This window comes from Urocitellus parryii, chromosome 4 (genome assembly GCF_045843805.1).
Source record: "Urocitellus parryii isolate mUroPar1 chromosome 4, mUroPar1.hap1, whole genome shotgun sequence".
In the NCBI taxonomy this organism is placed as follows: domain Eukaryota; kingdom Metazoa; phylum Chordata; class Mammalia; order Rodentia; family Sciuridae; genus Urocitellus; species Urocitellus parryii.
The window spans coordinates 145,348,388-145,359,141 of NC_135534.1; the positions used below are offsets into that span (position 1 = coordinate 145,348,388).

Below are 10,754 nucleotides of genomic sequence, written 5' to 3' on the forward strand. Positions count from 1 at the left end.
AGAGTTTTGTGGAAAATGACTATACCATGTATCTCAAGCTGTTATTGATCTGAATAGGCCAAATCTGTTATTAGGATCTTGAACCTCAATTATATATATCTTTGTTCCTTTAACCATGATGCTTTCCAATATTAAGGGATGTGAAAGGCTTCTGATGCTTTGCAGGCTGTTTTTCAAAAATTGCAGCATGCTAAGAATGTGTCACTTTGAAAGCTGCTTTTAAATAAACCCACCACAAATTTGGGGAAGGGCACAGCACTGATTCCACAAACAGGCGGCATCCACATTTGCCAAGTACGTTTGTTCTTTTTTTTTTTTTTGCATAAATTGTTCCACCCAGATAAGTGCCATTAGGCAAGATGAAGGGTTTCCTGGGGCAAGTGACAAAAGTATGCACAGCTCAGTATGTACAATACTCAAGAAGGAACAAGACCAAAAAGATAGTCACGGGTGCATGCAAAAGCTTTTCATCTGGCTTTCCACAGTATATTCTAACATATTGAGTTACTTTCTAAATATAAAGTGAATTTTGAAGACAAAGGAGTATAGAAATAATGCCTTATGCATTTTTTTAACCAACTCTATTATTCGTTTTAAAATGGAATTTTTGGCTGAATAGGTTATTTAAAATATTTCTCTCATAATGAGAGAGATTCAGTCTGAAAGTAATCCCCAGTGCACTTCCCATATCTTATGTGTTACAGAAGTGGGGATCTAATTGTGTTCTAATGTGATTTGAAGTTGGCACAAGGGAGGGGCACTAATCTCCAGCATAGTTGTGGGATTTTCCTCAACTTAAAAAGACCCGTGTCTATAGGCATGGGATGTAATTTGCTTTGTTGACTTTTTTCTGAAATAAAACCTCTACCGAGGAGTGCTTGATCTGGTTTGTTTCTGTTTGTCTCACCCATCCTGCAGTTCAGGGCGACAACTCAGTGAAGTCTTCATTCAGTTACCTTCCAGGAAAGAGTTACCAGAGTACTATGAATTAATTAGGAAGCCAGTGGATTTCAAAAAAATAAAGGTAGATATTTTGTTTACTAACTTTATTCTTCAACTAAATAAAGCAGACATGTGGATTCATTGAACTGTGTAGTTGGGGCTCAGCAGTGGTATCCTGTCTGACCACCTGAGATCTACAGAGGGCATGCCACCAGAAAGGTGGGAATGTCCTTGTGCCTTCCCATGCATGTTACTTACTCATGTATGTAACACATCTGTTACTCATGTTGGGAGCTTGTGTTATGTTATGTTGCCTTTTATTGAAGACCTTTCAGACTCTCCCCTCCCATTGCTACTCTTGTCCCCCATCCTATGCTCCTTCCTCCCCGCCCCCACACACACCAAGGAACACTAGTGGGAGGGTGGTCTCAGTGAACTTTACCCCTGGGGCTGGGCCCCATGCTGTGTAGACAGAGGGAGAGTCTGACTTTCTTAACCAACTAATAATTGTTGCATTTGTCCTCTTCACTTTTTTTTCCCCAAAAAATTTCCATCAGGAAAGAATTCGTAATCATAAGTACCGGAGCCTGGGAGACCTGGAGAAAGATGTCATGCTTCTCTGTCACAACGCCCAGACCTTCAACTTGGAGGGATCACAGGTGTGTCTCTAGTTGAAGTTTTTAACCTTAAACATGTGCCTGCTTTCCTTCAAACGAATCTTTTAACTTTTACCCTATGAATCACTGCCATACTGTACCAGAAGGAGAGTGAAAAACTAAAAAGCTGTATTCTGTGCTCCCTGTGTAAGTCAATTGAGGTTTTGGCATTTTCAAATTACCTTTGTGCCATAGCTGTGCTGTCTCCTTGCATTTCCCTTCGAGGCTTGTCTTATAATTAGAGGAGGAATTCAAGTCAGTCATTTAAGGTAATGCTGAAAGCCTGCAGTACTGTTTTTTGCTTTTATAGAGACTAGGTATTGGATTATATTTATCTTCATTTTATCATAACCTTGCATCAGGAGTTGAACATACCATGATTTTAAACACAGAGGCATAGAGTGCCTCTAATTTCGTAATAAAAAACAAAGAACCTTTTTGTCAGCCCAATTGCAATTCTCTTTACATTCACTTCACTTAGCAAGTCTAAGAGTATATAAGTGACACCAAATTTATCAAAATAATGAGGAGAAGGGCACCTCGACTTTAATTACACCTCAGTTACTCTCACCCTGTCTTAAGAACTCACTCTTTGTATTTCTGTCCTCATGCCCAGTGAAGAAGAAAGAACAACATGACAGGTCAAGGTGGCTGCCAGTTAATGCAGTGTCACACCACCACCTAATTCCTTCAGCGGCTCTCCTGATCTTACATGTCTGCCTTCATGTCAGTTCCATTCATCAGATCAGAATGTGCCTTGAGCAGATTCTGCATTTCCAGGTTAATAGTACTGTTACCTTCACCATGGCATGAGACCCTCTGAGGACAGTTATGAAAGGCAAGACAGAGGAAGTAGAAGAGTCAGCAAAAGGAGCCTTTGGGGAATAATTCATTTTCATCTGTAGATAGATCTTTGGATTCTTTATGTCAGTATGGCATTATTAATTGTGATATGCATCCAGTTCACCATCTGTCCATTCTCTCACCATCTCACAACTGAAATGGGGTGACAAATGGTTCTTGCTTGGTTTTCCTTCTAATCTGTCCTGGATACTAGTTTCTTTCTCAACCACCTTCTTACCCTACGCCTTTGCTGCCCCAGGTGACACACCATCCAGAGTGAACTTAAATAACCTCTGTGGAGGGCTTTTTACAGTCAACCCCTAATTTCATTCTCTAGCTTCATCTCCTGCCACTGATGCTCCAATCAGATGGGTCCCCTAGACATCTGCTTTTCTCACATGTACCTCTACTAGCATTTTTAAGATCACTCTAGATTCACCTGAAGTTGTAAGGTATACAGAGACTCTGCATCATTTACATCTTTACAAGATGGTAAGATCCTGCAGAGTGTAGCAGCATAGCCAGAGAACTGACTTTGATTCAGTACAAGCTGCATCATTTTTACTCTGAACTCCCCACCTTTCCCATTTGTTCTTTCACACCTTGATGGTATCTTTCTCACCCTTAGTATCCATCAACACTGATGTCTCTGGCAAATTCTGTCCCAGCAGCCCCCTCTCACAGAGTTCTCTCTCCCTTGGTCCTTTACTTTCCTGCCGTGCTTGCTGCTGCTTACCACATGTTACCTGGCCACTTTCTTAAGGAATACATTTCTTTTTCCTTTATTAAAAGTTCCTTTTGTGTGTGTGTGTGTGTGTGTGTGTGTGTGTGTGTGTGTGTGTGTGTGTGGTTGTTCAATTTCCACCTTGTGGAACTGAGGTTCTGTGTCTCTAACAACTCTCCTCCTCCCCTACCTTAATTATTGCTAACTATCACTCTACTTTGCTTGAGTTGTTACAAGTGGAATAATCTCAGTATTTGTTTCTGATGATTGGCTTATTTCACTTAGCATAATGTCCTCAAGGTTCATACATGTTTGAGCATGTGACAGGATTTCCTTGCTTTTCACAATGGAATAATAATTCACTGTATGTACATCCATTTTAGCCTTTCATCCATCTATAGAAATTTGGGTTGCCTTTAGCTCTTGGCTATTGTAAAGAACACTTTTAAGCACGTGAGAATGCAGATATCTTTAAGACCCTGCTGTTAAATTATTTTGGATAAATACCCAGAAATGGGATTGCTGGATCATATAGAACTTCTGTTTTAAATTTTTTTTTTTGAACTTTCTCTCTCAACACCTACACAAGGCTGTGCTCAAGGTGTATGCATTACGTACACTAAAAATAAAGTGTTGATTGAATGAATATTGGCCAGCACTTTAAAGAAGGTGGCTTTGCCATGGTATTAGCATTGTGTTTAATAGAACAATTCAAATAAGAAATACGGTTTTATAAAGAGCCACCTGTCTCTGCCAAGCACATACACTCTTTGAAATGATTTTAACTGCATTTGGACTTGGTCCTGTAGGAATGTGTGTGCCTATATTTGGGTCTGTTGGGTTTTCATGTGGGCATAACAGCTGATGATGTTTCCACTGTCATTCATGACATACAAAGCTGTTGTGTTGCATAAGGAAGAGCATGCCGAGATTGTGCATCTTGGGTCCTCAGCTGACAGATGCCACTTTGACCCCTCAGATCTATGAAGATTCCATCGTCTTACAGTCAGTGTTTAAGAGCGCTCGGCAGAAAATTGCCAAAGAGGAAGAGAGCGAGGAGGAAAGCAATGAGGAGGAGGAAGAGGAAGAGGAGGAAGAATCTGAGTCTGAGGGTAAGGCTGGGCATTGGTCCCTGTGCTGCCTTGCCCCTTTCTACCTGTACAAAGTGCTTCTTCAGATGCTCATAGTCTGCTTTGTCCTCGCTGGGCAACCTTAGGCCATGTACTGCTCAGGTTTCCTCATCTGTAAAATTGAGGTGAACATGTAAAGAACTAAGCACTCCGAAGCACTCCGGGAGTGGTGCCTTTGAAGGTCAGTACAAACTTGGTGTGAAGTCCACCTACTACTACTTCAGAAACCTAGAGGGCTCGGAGGGTGTAGATTACTGGGCTCCACCCAAGTTTCTGATTCTGTAACCTTTGGTGGAGCTCACACATCTACATCTGCATTTCTAATAAGTTCCCACAGGAAACTGATGCTCACAAGCCACACTTTTGAGAATGTGTCAAACTAAATTGAAACCATGGTCCATTTTATTTGTCAGAATTTTTTTGCTTGTGAGAGGCTGTTGTTCTGATCTTTAAAATTTTGTTCATCATGGTTTTTTGCATTAGTTGTTTAAAAAATATTAATTAGGATATTATTTGGTACCCTCTGAGTTTTGTACCAAGGCAGTATTAATATTTCAAAGGCGAAGGCTGCCTTCAAAGTTCTAAAATTTCTTCGAATTGTTTTTACCCCATACCTGCCCTCAATACATCTCATGAATTACGTCTATACTATTGTACACTCAGGCCATACTTGAAAAAACTTTCTAGGCTTGTTTCTAATTATATACTTAGCACTGTTGTCTTAGAATATTTTTTTTTAAATTTCTACAATTTCATTAGCCAATATATAATTCAACATTTTGAGAAATTTCTTCTCAGTATTTTGTATATGTTTGTATCTTTCCACAGCAATGAATGTTGTTCATCATCAAGATATGTTAATAACATTCATTAATGAGTGTACCAAAATATATTAATTTTACACTTGAATTGGGCCTTTATTTTAAATAATGCTTTTCTAATCTTATTGAAACATTTTTTGAGGGGCAGCTGTACTGGGGATTAGAACCCAGGTCTCTTGCCTGCTAGCAAGTGCTTCACCACTGAGCCACATTCCCAGCCATGAAAACATTTTTAAAATTTCCTGATGCATACATATTGCCATAGAGTTGTTTACCTTCTCACCCACACACCTAAGTACCTCTCTCCACACCCTTATCTGCTCTTATTATTTTTATTGATTTTGCCTTTTGTCATGAATTTAATCTTTCTCAGTTTCCCATGTTTTTTTCCCCAGTATTTTATGAGTAAATCTACATAAGCTCTCTTATTTCATTGTTTTAGAGCCACATTTCTAATCTGTTTTCAAATAGCTGCCCATATATCAATTTAGGTTTCTGATCTCTCTTGAGACTTGGGGTGTTATTTTTCTATTGATGCCATAGCCAAGTACCACAAACATTTATCATCTCACGATATTGTAGGTCACAGGTTCAGCTTGGGTCTCTCTGGACTAAAATCAAGATGGCAGCATCCTAGATTTTTCTTGCTCATCTTGGTTGTTGGCAGAATTCAGCTCCCTGTGGTAGTAGGAGCAGGGTTTATTTTCTTGTTGGTTAGTGCTCCATCTTTAAACATAGCAGTGACAAGTGAAGCCCTTCCTGGGTTGCATCACTTTGAGACTCTCTTTTAAAGTAGAAGTCCTTAAAAAAAAAATCAGATGGTTACAGTGACCCACCTGGTAATCCAGAATAATCCCTACACCTTGGGATCAGCTGATGAGCACCTTACTCCATTTTGCCATGTCAGGGAACAGGTTCTGGGATTGGGACATGGAAATCTTTTGGGGAGAAGAGAGGCGAATACTCTGCTTGGTACCTAAGTGCCTCTCTCCACACCCTTACCTGCTCTTATTATTTTTATTGATTTTGCCTTTTGTCATGAATTTAACCTTTCTCAATTTGGTACTGAGAACGTTTCAGGTGTACATATGTTGACATATGTACATAGGCAGCTATTGGTAGGACTAATCTGATGGTTTGCTCTATTAGCCTGCTTGTCCACAGCAGCTTGTCAGGTGGGTTTTTCAGAGGTACAAATTCACTAGCACACAGGCATGATAACTTTAGTGTCCATGGTTCATCTGGATTATGCTCTTGAAGATGCTTGCTTTTACTGCCAATCTTCTGTTCTTTTATATCTCGCATGGATTTCGGTACACTCAGGTTCAGAAGATGTACCCTGTATAGATGAAGACACTTCATGTTTGTTTCCTTTCCAAATTACTCAGAAATGCCCTGTATGGCCAGATGCAGTGGTGCATCCGCCTAGAATCCCGGTGGCTTGGGAGGCTTTGACAGGAGGATTTCGAGTTCAAAGTCAGCCTCAGCAAAAGCGAGGCACTAAGCAACTCAGTGAGACCCTGTCTCTAAATAAAATACAAAATTGGGCTGGGGATGTCACTTAGTGGTTGAGTGAGTTCAACCCTGGAGCCTCCCCCATAAAAAAGGAAATGCCCTATATGACTGGCTGATGGCATTAATTTTTAAGGGCTCTCCATATCTTTATACATTTCCATTAATCTATTTTTTTGGTCTCGTACTAAATTGCTACCCCCAAGGCTCACTATCTCATAGGAAATTAAACAGCAGTCATCTGGATATATAAGGAATAGAAGCTTGAGTAGGAATTCCATTTTGTGTACTAGGATTTGTAGCTTTTGTCTCGTTTGAGATGGAAGAAGGGCCCATGCAGCCATGACATTAGTTCAAAATAACCCTACTCTCACCTCTTTTGATAGCTTACATTTCCCCAGGAGATTTTGTGTAAATGTTTCATGGGTCCATTCACCTCACAAAAGAAATTTGAAGATTTCTCATTCTCAGATTCCTTCCACAGCTTTGAGTTCCCCCCTGTACAATATCTATATCCAGGTGCCTTAAAACTTACCGAACACGATATTCTAGCAAAACTGAAAACTGGTTTGAGTGGGAGCCCCATGTTCCCAGTGACCTCACCATCACATTTACTGAATGTGTTATCAATGGATGGCTGTCCCAGGAAGCCAGGGAACAGATTCTTTTGTGAGTCAGGATACACACCTATGTCTGTACCACAGCACTTTGAACTCTCACAAAGTGAGAATGGAAACGAGTGCAGTCATTCTGATGGCTAATTTGACTGGGCACTGATAGAAATGTACCATGTGGATATGTCTGCCATGCCCCCCGAAAATTTTACTAAGCTAAGTTAATAACCAGATTCACTTCGTTTGTCCTCAAAGTAAAGCTGGAAGCTTTAGCACCCAACACTGTGGGACTGGTTAAATAACATGTACCATGGAAACTTTTTAAGTCCTAGATAAAAAATGCCCCGCATGTAAGCAAAAAGCAAGGTATGGACTATGAAGATTCAAGTGTATAAAATATTACACAGAGAGAGAGAAGTGGATATAGGACTATACTTTCCCCATCACTGAAATAATTACCAGAAAGAGAACTAACTGTAGGGGGAGAGAGAAGAGAAGGGGGAAAGAAATTTTCAAGGGCATGTCTTGATTTTTACTTTCCATCTTATGCCTGTGTCATTCAAAATACTATTCAACTCTAGTTGACTATTTTTAAATCAACTAGAGTTATCTATACTGTAAAAGTATCGGCTTCATTTATTATCTTTTACACGTAGTTTTTAATACAAAATTTCTATTAAATAACTGCACCTCATTGTCCCTGCTTAGCCACTAGGAGAAAGGGAGAGGATCCAGTCACCTCTGAGACATCTGCTTCTCTGTCCCTGTTTTGTGTGACTAATTTCCCACACAGAGGCATGTTCGTGTGTGAAAGCAGGCAGCAACTCGAAAGGAGAACAGGGCATTGGGAGGTTCTGGGCATGGGGCATTCAGTCTGTTCTCCAGGTGGGATCATTTTACTCTCTATAAAAAGACTTCTTCGAAAATCTTCATGGGTGTCTGTTTTGTTTTTCGTTGTAGCTAAGTCTGTTAAGGTGAAAATCAAGCTCAATAAAAAAGAGGAGAAAGGCCGAGACAAAGGAAAGGGCAAGAAAAGGCCAAATCGAGGAAAAGCCAAACCTGTAGTGAGCGATTTTGACAGCGACGAAGAGCAGGATGAAAATGTAAGTGTCATGCTCACCCCTTCTCACCTGAAAGGCTCCGCAAGGAAGGATCTGAACAGAGCTGCAGGATTAAAACAAGGGATATGCTAGCCCCAAACTCTGTTCTTATAGTATTAAAAAATGAAATGCTTCTGAATCAGTTTCCCTCCTCCCCCCTTACTTGTGTCTGCCTGTGTACTCCCTTACAGTTCTCTTCATGGCTGATTAATATTTTATATCCATCACACCCAGCATGGTGCCTAGTGTATAGCAGATTAGATGAACTAATGATTAAAGAAAGAGCAAAAGTTTGGTGTCAATTTTGTGTTGCTACCTAAGGTGCCATACAATCAAATACTTAGACCTGTTATTTTTAATATTTGGAAAATTCAGGCAGCATTTATTGAGCTAAGCCCTAAAATAGGTGCATATTTAATGCTTGCATTAGCATCATGTGGAAGATGTCACTGTCAAGATATTGCATGCTATAATAAGCCAATTCTTAGGTCATATGTGTTTTGCTCCAGGTCATGGGGCTGGATTCAGTCCTGGGTGGTGTGACCCAGTCTAGTGCACAAAGCTCACCTGTTTAGTAGAACAATGGCAGACACTTCTCAACTGCCTTCCACCTTGTTCACTTGCCTGAGGAACTCAGGTTCCCTGCTGTCCAACCCCTCTGTATTTTTCTTTCTGGGAAGATGCATTTCTGTCTTAGTGTCTCTGTTAGTATTATTTTCCACTCTGGCCTGGCTGGCAAGTTTCAGAACTACCACCCCACCCCTATCCTAACCTCTTGACCCAAGTGTTTTCAAGCGTACTTAGAACTTTGTTGTCTTTAGATGACTTACCAATGGACAGGCCTCAAATGCCTGGTATTCCTCTTCTCCTGTGAGTTTTCTGAAACAGAACTAAAAACAAATTATTAGCCATAAACTTTTGAAGCTGTAGTGAAAGGCAGTAGGGAGCAGCATGGCTGTAGATGTTGTTTGGCTTTTTCAGTGAGGAACTGCCCTGCTTGACCTTGAGTCTGTCCTTGCTGCCTAGGTGTAGAAAAGAGATCTGGGGCATTAAAAGTCATCTCTTTTCTCCTTTGCCTCTCCCCCACCCCTTAAACATGGGATTTTGTTTCATTTCATCTTTTTTACTTACAGGAGCAGTCAGAAGCAAGCGGGACCGATGACGAGTGATTCATCCAATGGACCTTTTTCCATGGTAGAACTGAACACTTTCCTTTCCCCTCTCTCTCATTTCTGCCCAGTGAGTTCATTGTCATTTGGGTGCTGGGTTGTTTCTATGTCTTCTTCATCATCTATAAACTAGCTTTAGGATAGTGCCCGACAAACATATGATATCATGGTGTAAAAAAACTCACACAAATATTTGTAACATATTGTGACCAAATGGGCCTCAAAGATTCAAAGATTAAAACAAGCTTTTGATGGAAAATATGTGGGTGGATAGTATATTTCTATGGGTGGGTCTAATTTGGTAACGGTTTGATTGTGCCTGGTTTTATCACCTGTTCAGATGAGATTTTTGTCTTTTGTAGCACTGATAACCAGGAGAAGCCATTAAAAGCCACTGGTTATTTTATTTTTCATCAGGCAATTTTCAAGATTTTTATTTGTTCGGTATTGTTTTTTTTACACTGTGGTACATATAAGCAACTTTAATAGGTGATAAATGTACAGTAGTTAGATTTCACCTGCATATACATTTTTCCATTTTATGCTCTATGATCTGAAAAAAAATGCTTTTTGAATTGTATAAGATTTATGTCTACTGTAAACATTGCTTAATTTTTTTTCTCTTGGTTAAAAAAGTTTTGAAAATGCTATTGAATATTGCAATCTATATAGTGTACTGGATGGCTTCTTTTGTCCACCTGATCTCCTCTGTTACCAATGTGTATTGTCTCCTTCTCCCTAAAGTGTACTTAATCTTTGCTTTCTTTGCACAATGTCTTTGGTTGCAAGTCATAAGCCTGAGGCAAATAAAATTCCAGTAATTTCGAAGAATGTGGTGTTGGTGCTTTCCTAATAAAGAAATAATTTAGCTCAACAAATGTTGCCTCTTATTTTTTAGTCCTAGGGGATTGAGATCCTTGTGTCTGAGGTGGCAGTTTCCTGCAGAGAACTGGGCAGGGCTTGGGGGGGGGAGTGGGGGGAGATCAGTAGGGCCTGTCTCCTGGAATGATCTAGGTGGGTTCCAAGGGACAGGAGACTATTGCTTCTCTGACTCTAGATAGCAGAGATGGTGCCACAGACCAAGCCACCCTAAGTCCCATTCAACCTTGTCTCATGGCTTAGGTTCTATTTATTAACCAGAAAGTCTCTAAAGCTATTTATATATTGAAAGACTGGCTCAGAACACACCTGTATACCTTTCTACTAAGGTCTGACAATCATTACCGTTTTATTCTCCCTCCCT

General features: G+C 40.1%; 1 protein-coding gene across 12 annotated transcripts in view; it reads left to right on the forward strand.

The window, feature by feature from the left end:
• The window catches only part of Smarca2 (SWI/SNF related BAF chromatin remodeling complex subunit ATPase 2), a 164,947-nt gene extending 154,576 nt beyond the window's left edge, over window positions 1-10,371 (forward strand). For all 12 annotated transcript variants that reach the window (XM_026406458.2, XM_026406466.2, XM_026406461.2 and 9 more), the window contains 5 exons: window positions 919-1,024; window positions 1,500-1,601; window positions 4,145-4,277; window positions 8,203-8,345; window positions 9,476-10,371. In XM_026406458.2, the coding sequence (XP_026262243.2) occupies window positions 919-1,024; window positions 1,500-1,601; window positions 4,145-4,277; window positions 8,203-8,345; window positions 9,476-9,511 (520 nt within the window). In that variant the 3' untranslated portion in view covers window positions 9,512-10,371. The remainder of the gene's footprint in view (window positions 1-918; window positions 1,025-1,499; window positions 1,602-4,144; window positions 4,278-8,202; window positions 8,346-9,475) is intronic.
• Window positions 10,372-10,754: the final 383 nt, after the last annotated feature.